This window comes from Acomys russatus, chromosome 14, assembly GCF_903995435.1.
Source record: "Acomys russatus chromosome 14, mAcoRus1.1, whole genome shotgun sequence".
Classification (NCBI taxonomy): Eukaryota; Metazoa; Chordata; class Mammalia; order Rodentia; family Muridae; genus Acomys; species Acomys russatus.
Window position 1 is genome coordinate 48,170,222 of NC_067150.1, and position 24,825 is coordinate 48,195,046.

Consider the following 24,825-nt stretch of genomic DNA (forward strand, 5'->3'; position numbering starts at 1 on the left):
AAGTTCAAGAGGAAAGGGTTTATTTGCCTTACACTTCTGCATTATAGTTCATCATTTAAGGAAGCCAGGACAGGAACTCAAATCTGGAGAGAGGAGCTGATGCAGAGGCCATAGAGGTGTGCTGCTTTACTGGCTTGTTCAGCATGCCTGCCTGCCTGCTTTCTTTCTTTTTTTGAGGTAGGGTTTCTCTGTAACAAGAGTCCTGGCTGTCCTGGACTCACTTTGTAGACCCTGCTTTCTTCCTTTTTTCTTTTTGGTTTTTTGAGACAGGATTTCTCTGTGTTGTTTTGGCTGTCCTGAACTCACTTTGTAGACCAGGCTGGCCTCAAGCTCACAGAGATCCACCTGTCTCTGCCTCCCAAGTGCTGGGCTTACAGGTGTGTGCCATCACGCCTGGCATGGGTTCTTATACCAGAACTACCAGAGCCCAGAAGTGGCACCACCCACAATGGGTTGGGCTTTTCCCCATCAGTCACTAGTTAAGAAAATGCTCTATAGGCTTGCCTATAGCCTGATCTTATGGAGGCAGTTTCTTTTCTTTTTTCCTTCCAGACAGCTCTGGCTGTCTGGAACTCACTTTGTAGACCAGGTTGGCCTCAAACTCACAGTGATCCTCCTGCCTCCGCCTCTCGAGTGCTAGGATCAAAGGTATGTGCCACCACCACCTGGCTTCATTTTTTCAAGATTTATTTATTTATTATAGATGGTGTGATCCACCATGTGGGTGCAGGGACTTGAACTCAGAACCTCTGGAAGAGCAGGTAGTGCTCTTAACCTCTGAGCCATCTCTCCTGCCCCTGGAGGCAGTTTCTTAATTGAGGTTTCCTCTTCTCAGATGACTTTAGCTTGTGTCATGTTGACATAAAACTATCTAGCATACCTTGTAACCAGGCTGATCTGAACCTCCTGATCTTCTTGCCTTAGCCTTCCTTGTGCTAGGATTACAAACTGAGATTATAAGCATGTACCATTATACATAGTTATTTACTAAATGTTTGTCATTTTAAAAAAATGTCTTGGGAGCTGGAGAGATGCCCCTTATTTGCAATTTTAAAGAAACTAGTTCAAGATGATTTTTGCTTGATTATTTTTGTTTGGCCATTTTTTGTGTGTGTGTCTCTTTTTTCCCTTTAAAAATTTAAAATATCTTTTATTATCTTGTGTTTATGGATATTTTGCCTGCATGTATATTTGTGCACCATTTGTATGCAGTACCAGAAAAGTTCATCAGACCCCCTAGTGCTAAAGTTATAAGCTACCATGAGTTACCATGTGGATGCTGTGAATTGAAACAGGGTTCTCTGAAAGAGCAGCCTCTGCTCTTCTGAGCCGTTGCTCCAGCATCACGGTTTTGCTTATGAGACAATCTCATATTCCACTGGCTGGCCTTCAAACTGCTCTGTAGCTAAGGATGATCATAAAGTTCTGATTCTTTTCTCTGTAGCTCCAAAGGGATTGTAGGCACTTGCCACTAAGCCCTGCTTTAATAGACCGAGTATTGAACCCATGCTTTGTGCTTACCAGACAACTACTTTAACAATGGAGCCACATCCCTGACTCTATGTGTTACTGTTGTTTGTCTGTTCAGTGAGTTGCAAATATTCTCTATGGGAAAAGGCAGAAACAAACCAGACAGTTGCACTTAGCATTTCAGCTGGTGGCAGGAAGAGTGGGATATTTCTGGCTACTCAGTGTGGGGGCCATGAGAATTGAGTGAAGCCAAGGAAGTTGGGGGAGGAGCTCTCACATGTTTGGGTGGATTCCTAGGGCTAGTGATGTAATCTTGGAGCATGGGATGGATTTCAGGAGCAGGGAGGTGCATTTCCAGGGTCTGAAGGTCAGACAATGAAATGAGTGAATGCCTGGGGCTGGTGGGTTGACACATGAATCAGAAAATTGGACACCCAATGTTAAGATGGATCCTAGGAGCTGGTCAAGAATGCTGGAGAGCTGTGGGGCATGGGGTTAGAGGCAGACCAAGCAAGGTGAGAACCAGAACTGATTCATGCTCCCTGGGTCTTGAAGAGACACTGGATGGGGCTGGGTGCTTATGTAGAATTGGGGTAAAAACTACTAATTGGCAGGGCATGGTGTCTAGGACAGCCAAGGTTACACATAGAAACCCTGTTTGGAAAAACCAAAAAAAAAAAAACAAAACAAAAAACCTACTAATTGTTTTTTAGTTCTAGTGGATCTAAAAACTTGTCTTTGGCCTTGCTAGTCTTTCTGCTTGGCCCCTTGAAGACAACTGGAAGGGCTTGATCCCTGAGCAGTTACACTGCACTGGGTGAGGCCTCCATCTTCTGGTTACAGCAGACAGGAAATGGTGGAAGTGTGTGTTGGCATCCCAGGCTGTCCATCTAGTACAAGAGGCTCTGTGCCCTTTGCTTCTTTGCATCCCAGGCTGCTTACCCTTCTCGGGCATGCTAGCTAGTTGGGGCCTCTCTAGCTTCCATGGGTGCTCTCTGGGTTAGGTTGTCTGATGCTTCTGGCCTTAAATGCTCCCCTCCTTGTGTAGAATCAGGCAGAGTTTGCATTGTAAAATCTCAGGTGGTTTTCTATAAAATATGAGCTGTCAATGATTTTGATATAGTCTTGGGGCTAGCAACTATTGGTTTTCTTGTTGATCCCTGTTGCTTTCCAGGGAGGAGGCCACATCCCCATTCCTAGTCTTGCCTCCTGGTCAATGCTGGAAATCCATGGGGGAAGGCCTTGGGGCTTTAGAGACAGAGGAAACGTCCTGAGCCCTCACCATCAGAGCGATGCTACAACTTTGCTGTGTGCGTGTACAGGGCAGACTTTGGTTAGTTGTTTTAATGACCCACTTTGGAAGTATCCTCCCTTCAAGATCTGGTCTCCTCAGTTGCATGATACACACAGCCAGCTCTGTGAGGCCCACTAAGCAGTACGTCTTTGAATGAAGGTTATCATGTCTTGGGCTTTTTATTACAAAATGACATGCAATTTTTCCCGTAAATGTCCCTGAGAGAATGTCAAGTGTAATGGCACAATGAGCTGTTTCTGAGGATTCCCAGCTCAATTCCCTTTCATCTTTGGTTCCGTTAGCTACCTTAGCTTTCCTTCTACCTGGCCTCAGTAGGTGGACTAGGGTTATAAGGAGTAAATAATGTATTCTTGGTTGGTTTGAGAGGAACTGGTAAAGCTGCTCTATTCTTTACCTGTTCAGGCTCCTTGAAGATTTCTCCTGTGTTGCTTATGTAGTAAGGCTAGCTTTCTCTTTTGGGCTGGCTTTTTTGTTTGTTTGTTTTTGTTTTTGGAGACAGAGGTTCATGTAGGGGTCAGGTTGGTTTTGAATTCCTGATCCTCTTGCCTCAGCCTTCCAAGTACTGGGATTACAGGAAATGGAACTATAGCCTTCCTCCTTTACTCTGGTTTTCTCCTTCTAGAATTCCTGTTGCTCAGAGTGTATGTTGTACAACTTAGCTATTGCCTCTTTCTCTGATCGTCTAATCTCTGTTTCCTTAAAGAAAGTGAGCTGGGTATGGTGGCACGCACCTTTAATCTCAGCACTCAGGAGGCAGAGGCGGGCAGATCTCTGTGAGTTCGAGGCCAGCCTGGTCTACAAAGTGAGTCCAAGACAGCCAAGGCTACACACAGAAACCCTGTCTCAGAAAAAACAAACAAACAAACAAACAAGTGACAAATTGACAATTTATACTTGATATCTCATAGGGCACAGTACTTAGGATAAGAATGTAACAAGTAAAGGGTGGTGGCCCATGCCTGTAATCCCAGTGCTTGGGAGGCAGAGGCAGAGAAGCAGAGAGGCAGAGGCAGAGGCAGGCGGATTTCTGTGCTATCTCAAAACAACAAAAATAGCAGGTTCCATCTTAGCACTTGGGAGATGGAAGCAAGACCAAGATTTCAAAGTCATCTTCAGGTACATAGTGAATTTCAGGATAGTTTGTCTTAAAAAACTAAACAAACAAACCAAAACTAAAACCCACGCTTCTTTAAAAGTAATGTCTCATCTTGTTTAGAATTCCCATTTGTCTAAAGTCTTGATCTCTCATACTGTCTTATGTCACAGCAGCCTTAAACCATGCCAGGTAGCTCCCGGGAGCTATGTAGAACTCTCTCCTTGATGAGTCCATCATCTTTAGTACTGGCAATTCCCCTAAACCCTGGGATTGTTCATCTTGGGCCTCTTAAGATGGGGCTCCTAGCTGGGCATGGTAGCACACGCCTTTAATCCCAACACTCGGGAGGCAGAGGCAGGTGGATCGCTGTGAGTTCAAGGCCAGCCTGGTCTACAAATCGAGTCCATGACAGCCAGGGCTACACAGAGAAACCCGGTCTCGAAGAAAACAAAACAAAACCAACCAACAAACAAACAAAACCCAAAACAAAAAAAAAAAAAAAAAATGGGGTTCCTTTCCTCATGGTGGATGGAACCCTGGCTGAAGGTGTGTTCTGTGTTGACTTTCTTCCTTGTATCTGTAGACTACACCATTCTGGACTGCATTTACAGTGAGGCGAACCAGACCTACTATGTTCTGGATGTGATGTGCTGGCGGGGACACCCTTTTTATGACTGTCAGGTAAGGGTTGATAATCTCGTGTCTTTCCTGTGTCCTTTCCTCCAGGGAAGGTGGTTCAGCATGTGGCTTTGGTGTGTGACCAACTTCTTGGTATGTGCAGGGTGTGGTAATGAAGAACATTATCTCATGCTCCCTGCATCTTTGAGGGCGCTTAAAGTAGCTTAATTTTAAAGATAAATATGAGGAACTAAGGGAAAGATAGGAGTTCGGTTTTTTTGTTTTGTTTTGGTTTGGTTTTGGTTTTTTTTTTTTTTTTGGTTTTTGATATAGGGTTTCTCTGTGTAGCCCTGGCTGTCCTGGAACTCACTCTGTAGACCAGGCTGGCCTCAAACTTAGAGATCTGCCTGCATCTGCTTCGTGGATGCTAGCATTTAAGGCATGCCCCACCACCACCTGCTAATATAGCAGCTCTTAAGGAGGAAGGAACAGCAGGGGTGTAGGCTAGGTCTCTGTTAGCAACTGTGAGTGCCCCCTTGCCTCTTTTCAAAGGATGGGAAGGTTGTTGCAGGGATGGTTGAAGGGTAAGAAATGTGCTGTCTTATGTAGACAACATCATTAAATAAACTCCTGTCCCTCTTTCACCCACTACATCCTGTCCCTGAAAATGCCAGGTCATTCTTTGTATGAAACAAAGTCTCCATTCTCAAAGCTTGCTCTAGGAAGAGATTACAGGCATAGACCACTGTGCCTAGCTGTAAAAGTAGCTTTTATTCTCTTGACTCAATTGTCTTACTGCCTCTGTCTGCTAACCTAGGACTAGTTCTGGAAGCTTCCAGCCTTTGTACAACCTAACCTATGCCTAGAATGTTTTCAGCCTCTGAGACTTACTACTTAATAAGCTCACCCTTACTTGTTCTTTATTATTATTATTATTATTTTTTTTTTTTTTTTTTTTTCCTGAGACAGGGTTTTTCTGTGTAACCTTGCCTGTCCTGGACTCGCTTTGTAGACCAGCTTGGCCTCGAACTCACAGCAATCCGCCTGCCTCTGACTCCCAAGTGCTGGGATTAAAGGTATGTGCCAGCACTTGGGAGGCAGAGGCAGGCAGATTGCTGTGAGTTCGAGGCCAGCCTGGTCTACAAAGTGAGTCTAGGACAGCCAAGGCTAACATAAGAGAGACCTTGTCTCGAAAAACAAAAACAAAAACAACAAAAAAGGTGTGTGCCACCACCGCCTGGCTCTGGCTCAAACTCTTATCCCAGCTGTCTTACTTAATGAGCCTTCTCATTTGGCCTGAAGTTGCTCTGCTTGGCCTCAAGCAACTTAGTAATTTGCTCTAGTCTTCTGGCTTCTTCTCATCTTCTGGCTCGTTCCATCTGAGTTCTTGCTCTGCAACCCATGTTTCTATTCTGTCCTGGTAAAACTGCCTCTTCAGTAGCTTTCCTTTCCTCTCTTCTCCTAATAGTTGGGTGTATCCTATTCTGTCATTGTCTCTGATTTGTCACCTTTTCTGCCACTCAATTAGACATCACTTTCAAACATGGTGCTTCCTAACTTTACCTTCCTTTGGAATCAAAGGCATGTATCACCACCCCTGGATCTAAGCCTTTCTTTATGGGATACTTGCTCTATACCAGGCTGGCCTTGAACTCAGATGGGCTTGTCTCTGTCTCCTGGATTAAAGGTGTGTTTGTATTCCAGCCAATCACACAGCCTTAGATCTTTGGATGTGATCTTGCCTGAACAGCCATGTTCTGAATTAACATTCTTCTACACCTAGCTCCAGATTGATTTCCTTCCTTCCTTCCTTCCTTTTTTGAGACAAGGTCTCCCTATGTAGCCCTGGCTGGTCTGAAACTCAAAGATGCACCTGCTTCTGCCTCCTGTGCTGGGATCGAAAGCATGTACCACCACACCTGGACAGATTGCTAGACTGCTTCTTTATATAGCTATTATCATAGAGTGAATTTCAGGAATGCCAGCTAATGATGATTTTGTTTCTTTGTTTGAGAGAGAATCTTGCTATCCAGCCCTGGGAGGCCTGGAACTCATTAAGTAGCATATAGCCAGCTTTGTTTTTGAGACAAGAAGTCACTATGTTTCCCAGGCTAGCCTCAAATCTATGATCCTCTTCCTGTCTTAATCTCCCCAAAAGGTTGGTATTATAGACTTTGGTCATCATTCCTGGTACACGTTTTCCTTTTTTTTTTTTTTTTTTCTTTTGGTTAAAAGATATTCACCATTTGTAGTCACCATGAACAGATTTTTTAATTAAAACCACACATAAAGCTATGCTATAAGGAAAAGACCAGTTTAGCTGTAGCGCATGCCCATGGTCCCTTTGTTGCAGGCTGACACTGGAGGAATGTCATGAATCTCAAACCTGGACTGGCTTTTCCTGTCTCTGCAAAGCAGGATGCAGCTCCGTTGGCAGAGTGTTTGACTGCTTTATTCCTATAGCCTCCACAGACATCAGAAGTTCAAGGCCACCCTCTAATACATAGCAAGTTTGAGGCCAGTCTGAACTACATGAAACCTTGTCTCAACAAAAACAAAGAAGAAAAAACTACTTTTATTGTTTCAAATTTCCAGAAGCAAAATAAAAGAACAAGGAGTGTCTCATAGCTATAGAAGGCTACATATCAATAATTCAAAGAATCACTACTTAGGAAAAGATTCAGCTGTGCAGCATTTTTAATAGATTAAAGTGAAGCAAGGGAGCTAGTATAATGTGCTTTGGAATGGAAGAGTCCTAGGGCTCACAGGGTTTCCTTTGTTCACCCAGGAAAGTGACTTCATCTTTCTGGTTCTAAGTGTCCTCAACATGTAAAATATCAATAATGACAGTATAGTCCCTATAGGGTGTTGAAGTTACTTATTTATTCATTTATTCATCTATTTATTTGTTTATTACTTTTTTTTTTTGAAACAGAGTTTCTGTGTGCATTCCTGGCTGACGTAGAACTAGCTGGCCTCAAACTGGAGAGCTTCCCTTGCCTCTGCCTCCTGAGTGCTGGCATTAAAGATGCATGGCGCACACCTTTAATCCCAGCACTGGAGAGCCAGACAGATCTCTTATTTGAGGGCCAGCTTGGTCTACAGAGCAAGCTCCAGGATAGCCAGACTACACACAGAAAAACCCTGTCTTGAAAAACCAAAATAAAACCAGACAGAGTCTCAACCTGTAGCTCAGGCTGGCCTGGAACTATGTAGCCCAGTATGGCCTAATCTTGTGGGCAGTCCTGCTTCCATCTTTCCAAATGTGGAGATTTCAGGTATGACCCACTATATCTGAGTGAAGGTTGAGTTGCTGTTATTGTTTGAAGCAGGCTCACCCTATGTAAGAAGTTGAAGTGTAGTTAATTAGATATACAGGTATTGACTGGGTCTGGTAGCACATGCCTTTGATTTCAGCACCCAGGACAGGCAAGTGGATCTTTATGGATTTGAGGCCAGCTTTAATCCCAGCACTCAGGAAGCAGAGGCTGGTGGATCTTTGTGAGTTCAAGGCATTAGATCTTGCTACATAGCCCCAGATAACCTCCAATTTGGGGTCCTTCTGCCCCAGACTTCTGATTGCTGGTCTTACAAGTGTGAGCCCACATATCTAGCCATTCTAAGTGTTTATTTTTGAAGGAGAATGGAGTCGAGACAGGCCATATGTAGTGAAGTCAAAAGATGATCTGTCTCTACCTCCTGAATGCTGGTATTTGTGCAGGTTTAAACTACTATATCTGGCAGCTTGCTAAATTTTAAAAGAAGAAAGTCTTTAAACATATACTTCTATACAAATGTTTTTATGTAATACAATACTGTGTATGATATAAACAATGGAAATATATTTTCAATGAAAATAGAATTTTATTTACCATTATTGTGTGTATGAGTGATGTGTTTGAATAAATGCACGTCAGTACATGGAGGCCAAAATTTCTTTTGGGTGAAGGTTTTCTTCTTCCAAGTGTGGGATCTAAAAATCTAATTTAGGTTATCAGTTTTGTTTGTTTTTTAGAACATTTGGTTTTTTTTTAAAGATTTATTTATTTTATGTATATGAGTACACTGTCTTCATGCACAGCAGAAAACCATCCTATTACAGATGGTTGTGAACCACCAGTTATTGCTGGGAATTAAACTCAGGACCTCTGGAAGAGCAGCCAGTGCTCTTAACCTCTGAGCCATCCCTCCAGCCCTGTTTGTTTGTTTGTTTGTTTGTTTTTCGAGACAGGGTTTCTCTGTGTAGCCTTGACCATCCTGGACTCACTTTGTAGATCAGGCTGGCCTCGAACTCACAGCGATCCGCTTGCCTCTGCCTCCCGAGTGCTGGGATTAAAGGCGTGTGCCACCACGCCCGGCTCTGTTTGTTTGTTTTTTGAGACAGGATTTCTCTTTGTTTTTCTGGATTAACTACTGTAACATTCTTCCTATTGCATAATTTTATAGAAAAACTCAGAAAGACTGGGAGGTAGCAGTTGCCTTGCATAAGAAAGGCTGGATTTAAGGCCAACCAGGGCTAGATAGTCAGACTTTTTTTTTTAATAATTTATTTTTATTCTATTTTATGTTCCTTGGTGTTGTGCCTGTATATGTGTCTGAGTGAAGGTACCAGATCCCCTGGAACTGCAGTTACAGACAGTTGTGAGCTGCTATGTGGGTGCTGGGAATTGAACTCAGGTCCTCCAGAAGAGCAGCCAGTGTTCTTAACCACTGAGCCATCACCCCAGCGCCCCTTTGTTTTTGTTTTTCAACACAGGGTTTCTCTGTGTTAGCCTTGGCTGTCGTGGACTCACTTTGTAGACCAGACTGGCCTCAAACTCACAAAGATCTACCTGCCTCTGCCTCTCTGAGCGCTAGGACTTAAGGCGTGCGCTGTGGGGCTGGTTATCAAGTTTGTATGGTAAGCATTTTTAGCCACTGATCCATCTTACTCTTTGAAACACACACACACCTACACACCTAAAGATCTTGAAAGATTTGATAAACTATGGTTAAAAATAGAAATGGGGATAGCAACAGCAGAGCTTTGGTCTTTATAAGTCACACGGCTATTAGAATGAGATGTTTTATGGATAAAAGAGTTTGAGATGACAATATTTTATCTTTTTACTTTACCTTCTCATTGCAGACTGATTTCCGATTCTACTGGATGCATTCAAAATTACCAGAAGAAGAAGGACTCGGAGAGAAAACCAAGATTAATCCTGTAAGGCTGTTGTTGTTATGGTTTGTTTTTGAGACAAGGTTTCATATGGCCCAAGCTGGCCCTGAACTAGTTAGCTATGGCCTTGGTCTAACTGCCTTAGCTTCCCAAATGTAGGGATTATAGGCATGAGCCACAATTCCTTTTCTTTCTTTCTTCTTTCTTTTTCTTCCTTTCTTTTTTCCTCCTCCTTCAGATTTATTTATTATGTATACAGTAGTCTGCCTGCATATATGCCTGCAGGCCTGAAGAGGACACCAGATCTCATTATAGATGGTTGTGAGCCACCATGTGGTTGCTAGGAATTGAACTCAAGATCATTGGAAAAGTAGCCAGTGCTCTTAACCTTTGGAGCCATCTCTCCAGCTTTGGAACTTACTATGTAGACCAGGCCAGTCTCAAACTCAAAGAGATCTACCTGCCTCTACTTCTGAGTGCTGGGACTAAAGGTGTGCAACATAATGCCTGACCCAAAATTATTTTACGTGTACAGGTGTTTTGCTTGCCTATATGTCTCTACCACTTGAGTGCCTGGTGCCCACAGAGACCAAAAGAAGATATCAGATCTCCTCAAACTGGTTGGGAGCCATAATGTAGATGCTAGAATCAAAGCCAGGTCCCCTGGAAAGGCAGCCAGTGCTCTTAGAAACTGAGCCATCTCTCCAGCCCCAGATCCGCTACCACTTTTTTTTTTTAAGATTTATTTATTTGTTATGTATATAGTGTTCTGCCTGCATGTAGACCTGCAGGCCAGAAGTGGACACCAGATTTCATTATAGATGGTTGTGAGCCACCATGTGGTTGCTAGGATTTGAACTCAGGACCTTTGGAAGAGCAGACAGTGCTCTTAACCTCTAGCCATCTCTCCAGCCCAAGCCACCACTCTTGATTGATGAGTTTATCTTTTCAGGCAGCATATTATAATAGCATAATGGGAAGACTATGTATGAGTTTAATAGTCATCCATATTTTATTTTTGTTGTGTGTTTAATAATTATTAGGGTAAAAGCTGGAGGTATGACTCGACTTGGTATACAGAACTTGTCTAGCATCGGTAAAGCCCTAGCTTTACTCCCTAGCACCATTAAAAATAATAATGTAGCTGGGGTGTGGGAAGGTGAGAGGAGGGGTGGAGAGGTGAAGCACGTCTTTAATCCCAGCACTTGGGAGGCAGAGGCAGGTCTCTGTGAGTTCAAGGCCAGCCTGGTCTACAGAGCGATTTCCAGGACAACCTACAGAGCTGTTACATTGAAAGAGCCTGTCTGGAAAAAGCCAATAAAAAAAAAAAAAAAAAAAGAGGAATTATTAGGGTAGTAGCCTCATTTGCTTTAGTTTTTTTCATTTGCAAATGATATTAATAAGCCAGGAGAGGTTATTCATGCTTGTAATCCTCGCACACAGGAGCTGAGGAAGGAGGAGTTCATATTTGGCGTTAGCCTGGACAACAGTGTGAGATCCCATCTCAAAAAATAAAGGATAATATCAAGAGTTACCCAAAGAACCAAATATAAGCTAGGTATGGTGGCGCACACCTTTAATCCCAGCACTCGGGAGGCAGAGGCAGGTAAATCACTGTGAGTTGTAGGTCAGCCTGATCTACAAAGTGAGTCCAGGACAGCCAAGGCTACACATAGAAGCCCTGTCTCAAAAAAATCAAACGAAAACCTCCAAATAACCCAAAACCAAACAAAACCAAAAGCCCCGCATACATATTCTCATAGTTTAATTTTTATGGTAAGACACTTAGTGTACGATGCTTAATGCTGTGTGTGGGGTATATAGTAACAGAACCCAGAACTTTATGGCTGCTCAGCAAGTATTCTACCACTGAGCTGTACCTATGCTATGAGACAAAATTTTTTGAGGGGGAGACACAACACACATCTACTCACCCCAGATAGGGAACCCATGATAGATCAAAGTATGATACTACCAAAGTCCAACATGGTGAACCAGTGGCTTTCACTGGGGTTGCTTAGAGGAACATGGGTGAGGGGTTGCTTATAGCAGCACAAATTACTCCAAGACAGCTGCATCGCCAAAGCCTCCCTCAGCATGGGTGACAGCTCACAAACACTGAGAAGTCTGAGCATCTGTAGGTTGCTCAACAGGCTGGACAGTGTCCTTTCCAAGTGACCTGTTTTAAACTCATTCTAGGCAGCTGTCTGGTCTCTGAGCTTTCATTGCAGCTTTGTTCCGAGTGGGATGTTCAGCTTTTATTGTTTCCTCTGGCAGGGCGGGGCTAGTGACTCAGTCAGCTTCAGGGACTTCCTAAAGCTATTTGACGTTATTTACCTTCCTGCTTAAGGAGATTTCCTGCAGGATGGAACATTTCAACCTCGAGGAAACTATTACACAACAACCTATTAGGTTTTTTTGTTTTTTGTTTTTGTTTTTGTTTTTCTTTGAGATAGGGTCTCACTTTATAGCCCAGGCTGGCCTAGAGCTTGCTATGTAAACCAGACTAGCCTAGATCTCTGTGGCTGTACCTGGGACTTGGTGAGATATATACTTCTAGAATTTTCAGAGTGCTGGAAGTGGGGTCCAAGCATCTGGATTTTTTTTTTCTCTCTCTCTTTTGTTTTTGTTTTGTTTTGTTTTTTGAGACAGGATTTCTCTGTTTAGCCTTGGCTGTCCTGGACTTGCTGTAGAGACCAGGCTGGCCTCGAACTCACAGCGATCCACCTGCCTCTGCCTCCCGAGTGCTGGAATTAAAGGCGTGTGCCACCATGCCCAGCTATTCTCTCTTTTTAAAAAGACATGGTTGACCTTGAAATGTGAAACTCATAGTTACTCTCCTGCCCCAGTTTCCTGATAAAGCTTTTGGATCACTAGAACTAGTATTATTTGAAACATTTATTAACTGTTTGTTCTAATTTACATTTCAGTTTAAGTTTGTGGGGCTAAAGAATTTCCCGTGTACTCCTGAGAGCCTGTATAAGGTGCTGTCTATGGATTTTCCTTTCGAGGTAACAGAACCGTTGTCTATTGCTCTGAATGATGATACAGTACCAGCTGACTTGGGCACATGCAATCTTAAGGAATCCTCTGGGGTTTTGTTTTGTTTTATCTAAGCATCAAAACAGGGCTGAAAATTAATTATAAGGAAATGATGTCATTGCTGCCCTCCAGACTTCACTCCTACTACATAAATCAGAACATCCGAATTGAATAGTCCCCCAGCACCCCTGGAACATTGAGGCCTACAGAAGAGCAGGGCTGTCCTTTATTCTAGATCATCTCTGGGTGCCTTGTTCCTATAAGCACAAAAATCAGGCCCCTGGTTGTAAAGTAAGTCACGTGGGTATATGTGGCTGACTGACCCCAAGAAATGTTTGAACCTTAGATTCTCTCTCTCTCTCTCTCTCTCTCTTTTTTTTTTGTTAAAGCACAGATGGTTCCTGGTATAACCATGTTTACTAATCAGCAGCATGGTTGTTGGGCCAACCCATTGATTTCACCCATACTTGCCACCTATTAGCACTGAAAATCTGTCCCCAGGAACTTCTGAGTCTGGAGTAGCATTTTATCCTTAGAACCTACAGTTACTCTCTTGGCTTAACAAGTAGAGTTTCTTTGCCTGTTATCCCTTTAAAAATTCTGCCTAGTTCTAGATGCGGGGGTGCACACCTATAATCCCAGCATTCCGGGAGGCAGAGGCAGGGAGATCTCTGTGAGTTCGAGGCCACCCTGGTCCACAAAGCAAGTCCAGGACAGTCAAGACTACACAGAAAACCCCTGTCTTGAAAAACAAACACAAAATAATAAAATTCTGCCTAGTCACAGTCAAGTTTTTGTTTGAAGTGTATTTTATTTTTGTAAAGGATAACAGCTTCCTGGATAAGGAAATATCAAAGACTAAGTTGCTTCATTTCTGGCAGTCAATTAAGAAGGTGGTAAGAACACCATCTTTATTTATAACACTTATATCCCAGTGGCAAGAAATGCTTTTTAGGGGTGAGTCACTGAATCACAGAAGAGGAAAGTATGGGGGTGTAGGAGGTTTTCCCGGTTAGAAACACTGAGTTTCCCAGAATGTGGCTCCAAACAGTCTGCTGGGGGGAGGTGTTTAGACAGCAGCAGTAGCATGAGAAGCAGGGCCTCTGAACAGGACTGTCCCTGTTCCTGATGGCGATGCCTGCATCTCTTGCTTTCACCCTATAAAAGGAGCTCAGCCTTACTACTGAGACTTTTGAGTGCAGAAATTGTTCAGAATGTGAGGACAAGACATGGACTCAGTTGCATTTATACTTCATACTTTCATCTTTATGGAGGAGCCTAGAGTTTTCTATGGTGGGAAATCCCATCTCCCAAATACCCTCTGCAAACAGAACAGTGTTATTTTTATGTGTTTTATTATGAGAGCTTCTCTCCTTCCATTCCTTCTTCTTTTGGATAATTCACAATGTAGCTCTGTCTGGTTGACCTTGAGTTCTTTCCTCCTTCATCCTGTGAGTCCTGGGATTATAGGTAGGTGTATACCACCATTTCTAGCCCCAGCTCTTTCTTTATTTGAAGAAACTGCATGTGAAATGCAAGGAGTCTTTTTTCCACTGTCAGTGGCTTAGAATAAAGAAAGGAAAAATTGGCTGGACGTGGTTAGACACTCCTTTAATCCCATCATTCAGAAGGCAAAGGCTGGTGGGTCTTTGGAATTCAAGGCCAGCCTGGTCTACATAGTAGGACAGGTAGGCTACATAAGAGCTTTGCTTCCCCACCCCACCCCCCACTTCCCCCCCAAAACAAATAAGGACCAACAAGAACTGCCTCAGTGTAACTGTCTTGGAAATATGTGGCCCCGAGTCATTATGATTCCTGATCTCTCCTATAGGTAGACGGACTTCTTTTCTACCATAAACAGACCCACTATAGCCCTGGGAGTACTCCCTTGGTGGGCTGGCTGCGCCCCTACATGGTATCCGATATTTTAGGTGTAGTCGTCCCAGCTGGTCCGCTGACCACCAAGCCAGAATATGCTGGGCACCAGCTCCAACAGATTATGGAGCACAAGAGGAGCCAGGAGGACATGAAGGAGAGACTCACACACAAGACTTCTGATGGGCACTATGAGCTGGAGCACCTGTCTACTCCCAAGTTGAGGACTCCTCCCCACAGCCCTGAGAGTGTCATGGACAACTAAAGTGGACAACCCACGAAAGAGTGGGGATGAGGACAGTGATGAGAGGTGACTTTATTTCAGAGTACGCTTTCCAAACTCACACTACCAAAACCAGCTTGACCCTTGTCTGGAATGTTGGCTCAGACTATTGGGGGTGGGTCCCTTTTGAATGGAGTTGGAATCCGGGTAGATTTGAATATCTCTTGCTGTGGTAAGTATGTCCCAGGTCTACAAGGTAAATATATGACTCTTAAGAAAAAGTTGCTTGTGCTTATTAAGATTTAGAAATGTCCTCACTTTCCTGTTACTCCCTAGGACACTTACAGCACAACTGTTCAAATCTTGGCCCATCTCACCCCTTTTAGTACTCAAACATTCTGCTGAGTTTCCAGCTGCTGCTGTTGGTAATGCCATTTTCTGAAAGGTCTTACCAGGAACTGCAGTTCTTGGTATTTGAATATGTTCCTTCTTCTGAGAAAACAAGTGTGATTTTTCTACTGTTTAGACCTTTCCAGAGATAAAATGCTAATGGGCTTCATTTACTTTAAGAAATGTTAGAGCCTCTATCAGGAGATAAACCCTGTGCTAGGCCTCTGAGATGTAGGTTACTGAGGCAGACAAGACCTTGAGGGGTATGCCATCCCCTGAGAAAATAAGCACCAGAGCATGTAGAGCACGGTGAAGTGATTGCTTAGTGCAGAAAAGTGCCCGAGCTTAGGGGCAAAGGAAGAGCAGATTTCACAGAGGTGCATGGAACTGGGCTGAGCCTCCAGGGAGGGACCTGGTATACTGTGCAGGCCATGAAGAAAGCCCGTCCTCAAAGAGTGACATGATATGTAGCCACACTCCCCTAGAGCAGGGTGGGACTTGGTCTGGAATCAAGTAGGTTCAACATGAGTCCAGTATAAAATAGGAGTGGAGAGTTAGGGAGAGGAGGCTCGAAGGCAGAGGGGAGCTTTAGATTTTTTTTTTTTTAATCCTAGTGAAAGAGAATTAAGGAAAAGCCCTGGGGCAAGATCCCTTCAGATCTGTGAAGTAAAGCTCTTCATGAGCTATAAAAGTAGGAGATGGTGTTTAAAATTACCTAGTTAGTTCTTATTCTGTTCACAAAGTCTATTCCAGGTCCTGTGGCCTCAGTCTGCAGCCCACACTGCTTTGTGAGTTGCTAGGACTTCTCTTACTGGACAGACTGGCATCATCATTCTCTTCAGCTGAAATAGTGTCCTGTGGAAAGAACTTCAAAGGGATCCAAGTCAGGTTTTGTGACGTGCGATGGCCCCTTAGAGTTAATTAGCTCTGAGGACAGATCTGGCCAGTAATGGTTAAGCAGAGCCTGTTATACAGGTCAGTGCATCTAGTGGAACTCCTGAAGGATCTGCTCTTACAGGGGTGAAGCTGCTGTAATCAGACAGGGAGAAGCCATGTTCTTACTCTTACCCAGGGACAGAGCCCACTGTCTACAGGGTTAGGCATTTGTCTGTATAAACACTCTCCAGTGTTTAGGCCAGATTTGCAATATGAATATAGCAGCGTTACTTATGTTAAGGGATATGTAGAAACATTAGACAATTAGTGTCTGCAGGCTGGCCTTGAACTTGCTTTCCAGCCCCAGGCCAAGCTTTGGATTTACAACCCAGTCTCAGCCTCCTGAGCAGCTGGGGCTGCATGCCTATGCCACCAGGCCCTGGCTGGTTTCTTAGTCTTCTGAATCTTTCATCTTTCTTTTAGCAGCCAGCTTTATCAGTATGGGGATTGTGCAGGCCAGTGTCACAACAGCTGGGCAAGGCTTGGCTTTGGGTATGGTGGCTTATGTTTGTTTATTTTTTGTTTTTTGAGACAGGGTTTCTCTATGTAGACCAGGCTGGCCTCGAATTTAGAGATCCGCCTGCTTCTGCCTTCCCGAGTACTGGGATTAAAGGCGTGCGCCACCATGCCTGGCTGGTGGCTTATGTTTATAACCCCAGCACGTAGGAAGCTGAGATAGAGGATTGCTATGAGTTTGAGGCTAACCTAGGCTATAGTGTGAGACACTATCTCCAAAGTAAGTATAAGTAAAACCCAAAACAAACCTAGGAAGTCCTCAAATTACTCACTGTGGAGTCAGATGCATGTATAAGTCAAAACATGTTATCAACTAAATTTAACAAGTACAATTTGATTTTTTTTTTTTTTAAGTTTTATTTTCGAGACAGGGTTTCTCTGTGTAGCCTTGGCTGTCCTGGACTTGAATGGTAGACCAGGCTGGCCTCGAACTCACAGCTTAGGTCACACAGTGGCTTGCCAGTGAAACCTGTCATCTTTAATTAGAGCTGTAGAACTGGCTGGAGAACCAAATCCCTCTAGTATGCTTTTTGCCTGGCTCTTCACTCTCCAAGTGAGTCAAAGCTCCAGCTGAACACTCTGGCAGCAGGGGAGGGTTGTCTCTTCATTTCACACTGCACACAAGAGCAGGGGCCGCCATTGGGCGTGGTCTATCGCCTCCTCCCAAGTCAACTTAGTTGTAGAAAATTTAGTAGGGAGAAAACATGTATTTGTTACTTTTAAAATTATTTTTGGGTTTTTCGGTGTAATAGTTCTGGCTTTCCTGGAACTCTTTTTGTACACAGGCCAGCCTCCAACTCACAGCTATCCACCTGCCTCTGCCTCCAGAGTGCTGGGATCAAAGGCTTGCGGCACCAAACTGGGTGAAAACATGTTTTTGTTTAGATGTCTGTTTTATTTATTTATATTTTGGTGATAGGGTTTCATTATGTATCCCTGGCTGTCCTGGGCTATATAGACTTGGCTGGACTCAAACTCAGAGATCCTCCTTGCGCCCTGTGCCTCCTGACTGCTGAGATGAAAGGTATATTCCACCAATGCCTAGCCTAAATGACTATTTAAACATACACAAGTAAAGCTATGCTGAGCCAAGACAGTGGTTGCCCTTCAAAGCAGAAGTGACTGGGAGGGACAAAATAGGACTTTGTTAATGTCTTATGATAACTATTGCTGTGAAGAGACATCATGACCATGGCAACTCTTAGAAAGGAAAGGAAAACATTTCACTGGAGTTGGCTTAGTGGCACAGGATTAGTTCGTTATTGACATGGAGGGAAGGATGGTGGCACACAGGCACACATGGTGCTGGAAGGATGGTGGCACACAGGTAGACATGGAGGGAAGGATGGCGGCACACAGGCAGACATGGAGGGAAGGATGGCGGCACACAGGCAGACATGAAGGGAAGGATGGCGGCACACAGGCAGACATGAAGGGAAGGATGGCGGCACACAGGCAGACATGGTGCTGGAGAAACTGCTCAGAGTTCTACATCTTGATCTGTAGGCAGCAGGGCACTGTGTGCCACACTGAGCATAGCTTGAGCATATTAAGAGACCTTAGGCCGGGTGTGATGGCACACACCTTTAATTCAAGTACTTGGGAGGCAGAGGCAGCCGGATCGCTGTGAGTTCGAGGTCAGCCTCGTCTACAAAGTGAGTCCAGGACAGCCAAGGTTACACAGAGAAACCCTTTCTCAAAAAAACAAAACAAAAAAAAAAAGAGACCCCAAAGCTTGCCCCCACAGTGACAGACACACTTCCTCCAGCAAGGCCATCCCTAGTAATGCCACTCCCTGTGAGCCAACATTCAAACACCAGTCTATGGGGCTATACCCATTCAAACCACCAGAGTTAAGACGGGAAAATTCTCTTTCTTTTTTAAGACTTAATTGATTTATTTTGTTTAATTTTTGAGGCATGCTTTTTCTGTGTAGCCCTGGCTGCCCGGGAACCCATTTTATAGACTAGGCTGGTCTTGAAATCTGAGATCCTCCTGCTTCCCCAAGAGCTAGGATCAAAGGTGTGGCCCACTGCTGGGTGTGGTGGTACACTTCTTTGATCCTAGCACTCAGGCAGCCAGAGCTCTGTGAGTTCAAGGACAGCTTAGCCTGTAGCTCCAGTTCCAGGACAGCCAGGGTTGTTACACAGAGGAGATCATGTCTGAAAAACAACAAAACAAAAAGGTACACTCCACCACCACCACCTGGCTTAAGATTTCTTTTTTTTTTTTTTTTTCAAGACAGGGTTTCTTTTTCTTTTTTTTTTTTTTTAATGTATTTATTTATTATATATGCAGTGCTCTGTCTGCATGTACACGTGCATGCCAGAAGATCTCATTGTAGATGGTTGTGAGCCACCATGTGGTTGCTGGAAATTGAACTCAGGACCTTTTTTTTTGAGGGGGGGGCGGTTCTTCATATACCAGCCCTGGCTGTCCTGGCCTCGATTTGTAGATCTTGCCTCCAACTCAGAGATCTAGTTGTGTCAGCCTCCCAAGTGCTGGCATTAAAGGTGTGCACCATCACACCCTGCTAAAATTTATTTTTATTTATGTGTACCTTTTCATATGTGTGCACTGGTTGGTGCCTGCCACCACTAACTCGTTTAAGATTTATTTTTATTTATGTGTACATCTGCATATGTGTGCACCGGTGCCTGAATTGGCCAGAACAGGGTGTTGGATATGAGGGAGCTGGCATTATAGATGGTTGTAAGCTGCCTGATGTGGGTTACTTTTTTTTTATATAAATGACATTTATATGTTATGCACACTATTTGAGTCTTGCATTTTAAAAAACGTTTTTATCTTTATTATTTTTTATGTATATGGGTTTTTTTTTTTTTTTTCTGTATGTGTGTCTGTGCATCCCATGTACCTCGAGAGGCCAGGAGAGGGTGTTGTTGGATCTGGATCCCCTGGGACTAGAGATCCCCAAGGTTGTGAGTTACCATGTGGGTACTAGAATTGAACCCAGGGCCTCTCCAAGGTCAGCCAGTATTCTTAACCACTGACTCATTGCTCCAGGCCCTGAGTGCTTCCGTTTTTACTTCCTGATACATCTTTCCTAATCTTATACTGCCTAACTTTAACTCCAGTGCAATGCCTGATGTTTAAATATCCTTGTCACTGACTGTCTTCCTGTCTTCCCAACTCCTGAGTGGGTTCCTGAGTTGATCCTAGAGTCCATTTTACTGGTGGCAAAAGACAAACTAACCTAGCTAAAGTGGCTAGAAGGGCTGGGCATGCCCATCACTCTTGAGGCAGATCTCTGGAGATTCAAGCCCAAGCCTGGTTTACATAGCCAGTTCCAGGACATCCAGGGCTACATAGAGAGATCCTTTTTCAAAAACAACACCTCCACCCAACCCCCCAAAAAGAAAAAATTAGCAGGGGTCACCTGAAGCTGCTACTGCACTGGTGCAAAAATGGGGTTAAGAATACACTGTGAGAAAAAAAATCATTTTCAGTTACAAATATTTAAGGTTAGGTGTGGTGGCATGTGCCTTTGATATCACCACTATGAAGGCAGGTGGATCTCTCTGAGTTCAAGGGCAGATAGGCCTACAAATGTCTGTCAGCAAAGAGGTACATAGAGAAACCCTGTCTCAGGAACCAAATACAAAACATACATATATCTGAATCTGAATCAGTTGAACCCAATAGCTCAAAACCAGCCTGAGTAAAGGAGGCCAGATTCCATCCTGCTTTTAAAGAATCGTCTAAGATGAGCATCAAAACCCAAGCTAGCTCTTTCTTTCTTTCTCTTTCTTTCTTTCTTTCTCTCTCCCTCTCTTTCTTTCTTTCTTTTTTTTCTTTCTTTCTCTTTCTTTCTAGCTTTAGCTGTCCTGGACTAGCTTTGTAGATCAGAGATCCACCTACCTCTGCCTCCTGAGTGCTGGGATTACAGGCATGCCCGGCTGCACATTCTTTTCTGAAGACTCTTCCCCTGGTTCTTTCTGCGTGTCAGGCCTAGGGGAGTAACTGTTGCACTCCCTTTTCTCGATATCCTCGAATACTCAATTTTGGTCTAAAATGGTGAACACTAACAGCAGGCCCAACACTACCTTCACAATGCCGCTATCCGCAGACCCAAACTTTGCCCCCACTTGCTCTAGAGGAAAACCGAACATTTACAAAGGCCGTTGGCTTCCTGAATGAATTCTGATATAGGATGTCTTTTTCTTGTACGCGATTAAAATTAGCTACAATGATGCTGGACTACAGGATACACTGAGCAAAGAAATGTGGCCCTTGCTTATCTGTCAGATCCTAGGCAGTTGAACATCTTGGACCTCTCCGGCAACCTTTAAGACACTAAGATGTGGGTTGTCACGAATTAGTGGCAGCCGCCTGTGGACGCCGGGAAGAGTGCCCGGTCGCTGCATAGTTTTGGATCCTTTTTAACACTCAGTCCGGTCTTCCTCCGGCTCCTGCAGGGGAGTCGCCTCTTGTCCCCCGCAGCCCCTCCCCCGCCGCTCCGCTCAGCCTCCCCTCCTCCCAGCTCCTCTCTGTCTCCCCCTCTCGGACAGCGTCCCAGTTCGGCCCGGCCCTCCCCGGCGCCTGTTTGTGAATGAGATGCTCAGTTTCTCAATGGAGCCGCGGGGGGCTCGGGCGGACGCGGCGCAGGCCGCAGCGCTGGCCCTGAGCCGGGAGGGGGACGCCTTTTCCTCGCTCGCTCGCGCCCGCCCTCCCTCTCTCCGCCGCGGCTTTTGAGGAACTGGGCCGCCAGGCTGCCGCGCAGGTCGCAGGGCCCCGCATCCCCCGGACGGACGCCCGGGCTGGGCGGTCTCCAGGTGCCAGCGAGCTCCGCGCGGGAGTGAAGACGCTCCGGAGGCCTTCGCGGTGGGCTTTAAAAGTTGTCGATTCTTTTAAAAAAAGAAAAGAAAAACCAAAACAAAAACCAAACCTCCGGCTGCTGCTAGTTCCTCGCCCGCACTGCACTTTCTCCTCCTCGGGAGAGGAAGGGTAGCGTGAGGAAAGGAGTGAAGCAAATAGGAGGCATTTCCTCCCCGCCGGGAGCGACAGCCGAGTCTCCGCGGCCAGCAGGAGCGGCGTTGGCAGCCGTCGCGGGCGCCGGGCCGCGCCGGTCGGTCCCACCATGCGCGAGCCGGCCGAGAGCTGCTGAGGCCCCGGGCCGCAGAGGCGGAGTTGGAGTGCCGCGGGCTCCGGCGCTCGCAGAGCAGTCTTGTCCCCGGGCGGCGGTGGCGGCGGCGGCGGGATGGAACCCGCGACCGCGCCCCGGCCGGACATGGCGCCGGAGCTGACCCCCGAGGAGGAGCAGGTAAGCGCGGCCGCAGCGGTGGGTGTGTCCGAGCCTGTGAGGCCTAGGCCGGCCTCTGCTAGCCTAGCTGCGCTCCTCACCCCGGGGCCCTCCGAGCTCCTGCTCAGGTTTCAGGCCTGCAGGCTGGCCTCCCCGGCCGGAGACCGCGCCCCAGGCCGCCGCCCGCCCAACCCGGGAGCTGCGGGACCCCTCGCTCTGAGCTGCTTATGTGCGATCCCAAGGCTACCGTCGTGTGTTCACCCCCTCTCCCACCCCCCGTGCCGCTCCATTCCAGAGATTATTAAAGTTCCCCGAACTGGGGTAGGCTTCCCACTGGATGATCGCAGAACACCTTGGCTCCCGGCCCTTCTGCTCTCTTATAAAGCGTTTGCTTTTTTTTTTTTTTTTTTTTTTTTTTTTCCTTGAGGGTCAGTTTTTTCAAGGGCAAGGAAAGCCATTTGGAGGAGGGTCCTTAGGTGGTTATCTCCCTTCCTAAAAATGGGGTTGGGGGGGGGCAGTATGTAGCGCTGGTAAGTAGGTGCCCCAGATTCTCAAAGGAACCCTTTAGGCTTTTCAGGCTGCTGTGACAGGCCTACTTGGACGGATTCTGAAAGATCTGCCCCATCTCTAGCTCCCCAAGTCCCTGGCATTGACCCCCTCCCCTTCTGCTTTCCCAGGCTGGGCTCTTCCCCTCCTCCCCACTTCCCTGCCCCCACCTCATCAGACTGTCTCCATCTTTCTGAAGCCCACATTGGAGTTCCATTGTCCCTTTTTAAAGCTCATGACCTTAAATTCCCAGAAAGGAGTGACTTGCATTATCATTTGAGGGGTTTCAGTAAGGGAGAAGCCCGCTGCTCTTGTAACTTTCCACCACCCCCCACCCCACCCCATATTCCAGCTGTGAAATCGCTGACTGCTTCAGAGGAAGACGAGGTTCCGAACCTATGGGCTGGACTCTTGCTGTCTCCTTGGCACTGCACATACCCAAACATAGCTGTGCTCAAATATGGCCATAATCTGGTTGTATCTTTAAAAAATAAATAAAATAAATGAAAGAGGAAAAGGTGAGGCATGCTGGTAATAACCCAGTTCATGCTCTCTAGCCTTTGTTCACAGGCTCACATTTGCAAGCACAGTCTCTAGCGGGAAGACCGTTAATGGGCTTATTTGAGACCTGTTTTTTTTTTTTTTTTTTTTTTTTTTTTTTGTTTTGTTTTGTTTTAGGGGGAGGGGTGTTTGGGTTTTTTTGATACAGAGTTTCTCTGTGTAGCTTTGGTTGTCCGGGACTCATAGATCAGGCTGGCTTTGAACTCAGAGATCCTCCTGCCTCTGCCTCCCTGGGTGCTGGAATTTTAAGTGTGGGCCACGGTGCCCAGCCTGTTTTTTTTTTTTTTTTTTTTTAAATATTATGTGAATTGGTGTTTTATCTGTATGTATATCTGTGTGAAGGTGTCAAGTCACTTGGAGCTGGATTACGGATAGTTGTGAGCTGCCATGTGGGTGCTGGGAATTGAACCCAGGTCCTCTAATGAGCCACCTCTCCAGCCCCAAGAACTGATTTTTGTTGTTTGTATTTGGCTTCAGACCATACTTTTAATGCCTTTAGATAAACTTGGCATGAGTTAAAAAAAAAATGTTTTACAAACAGTGGTAACACCTTGGTAACTGCAACTGAATGTTTCCAAAATGCTAGTGTGATGGTGCAAGGAGGTGGTCCAGGAGCCTACTCTTTTTTTTTTTTTTGGTTTTTCGAGACAGGGTTCCTCTGTGTAGCCTTGGCCATCCTGGACTCACTTTGTAGACCAGGCTGGCCTTGAACTGACAGCGATCCGCCTGCCTCTGCCTCCTGAGTGCTGGGATTAAAGGCGTTTGCCACCACGCCCGGCTTCAGGAGCCTACTCTTCCAGAACTGGGGAGATGCCTCTGTACTAATGTGTTAGGCCGATTTATTTGTTTTGTTTCTTTATTTATTGCTGCCTGAGTGACTGTTTGTTTGTTTGTTTGTCTGAGTGGCTTATTTTTCATTCCCAAAATGGTTTAAAGATATTGCTGCATAATAGACACCACTTAGCCGGGTGGTGGTGGCGCATGCCTTTGATCCCAGCACTTGGGAGGCAGAGGCAGGTAGAACTCTGTGAGTTCGAGGCCAGCCTGGTGTACACAGTGAGTTCCAGGACAGCCAGAGCTGTTACACAGAGAAACCCTGTTGGGGTGGGGGGTGGGGGGTGGGAGGGAGGGAAATAGACCCCACTTTATAGTGACCCTCCCTTCTTCTCTTTTCAGTTTTGAAGATTGAATCCAAGGCCATATCTCCATCCTTCAGGGCAATTTTTATGTACCGTTCTCTTTCATGCACAAGATTGTGGGCTCGTTGAGGCAGGGACTTTGTCTTTCATCTTTCCAACATCTGTGTATGTATGAATAATGAGGGCTAAATATATTGTGTAGTCACAGAGTATATTCAGGAAAAGCTGAAAATCCAATACCTACTTTTGTTATTTTCTTTCCATTATTGATTTAAGAAAGAAAGAAAGAAAGAGAAGAAAATCCTGTCAACTGTAGAATTATTTTTAAAACTGCATGCTGATTATCTTTTAGGAACCCAGAGACACCTTCAATCCCAGCACTTGGGAGGCAGAGGCAAGTGGATCTCTATAAGTTCAAGGCTACCTCGTCTACAGAGCAAGTTCCAGGACAACCAAGGCTACACAGAGAAACCCTGTCTTGAAAACCCAAACCAAACCAAGCAACAACAAAAAAGAAAAAGAAACCCAGAGACAACCATTTTTTTTTCCTTTTTAGTTTTTCATGCTCTCAACTGGTTTTATTATTGATTTTAGAATGAGATAAGTCTTCATTCATAAAATAAAATAAGTGCCACTGTGGGCTGAGAAGTTTGGTTTTATAGTTAAAGAAGAAG

General features: G+C 45.2%; 2 protein-coding genes across 4 annotated transcripts in view; both read left to right on the plus strand.

Annotated features, from left to right (window-relative positions):
• Snupn (snurportin 1) overlaps positions 1-16,203 on the plus strand; it is a 31,668-nt gene extending 15,465 nt beyond the window's left edge. For 2 of the 3 annotated variants that reach the window (XM_051156514.1, XM_051156513.1), the window contains exons 6-9: positions 4,465-4,562; positions 9,628-9,705; positions 12,591-12,671; positions 14,534-16,203. In XM_051156514.1, the coding sequence (XP_051012471.1) occupies positions 4,465-4,562; positions 9,628-9,705; positions 12,591-12,671; positions 14,534-14,842 (566 nt within the window). In that variant the 3' untranslated portion in view covers positions 14,843-16,203. The remainder of the gene's footprint in view (positions 1-4,464; positions 4,563-9,627; positions 9,706-12,590; positions 12,672-14,533) is intronic. The other variant, XM_051156515.1, reaches the window with a different exon arrangement.
• Positions 16,204-21,522: 5,319 nt separating this feature from the next.
• The window catches only part of Ptpn9 (protein tyrosine phosphatase non-receptor type 9), an 83,005-nt gene continuing 79,702 nt past the window's right edge, over positions 21,523-24,825 (plus strand). Inside the window, exon 1 of the mRNA XM_051156517.1 lies at positions 21,523-21,926. Coding sequence (XP_051012474.1) covers positions 21,864-21,926 — 63 coding nt within the window. The 5' untranslated portion in view covers positions 21,523-21,863. The remainder of the gene's footprint in view (positions 21,927-24,825) is intronic.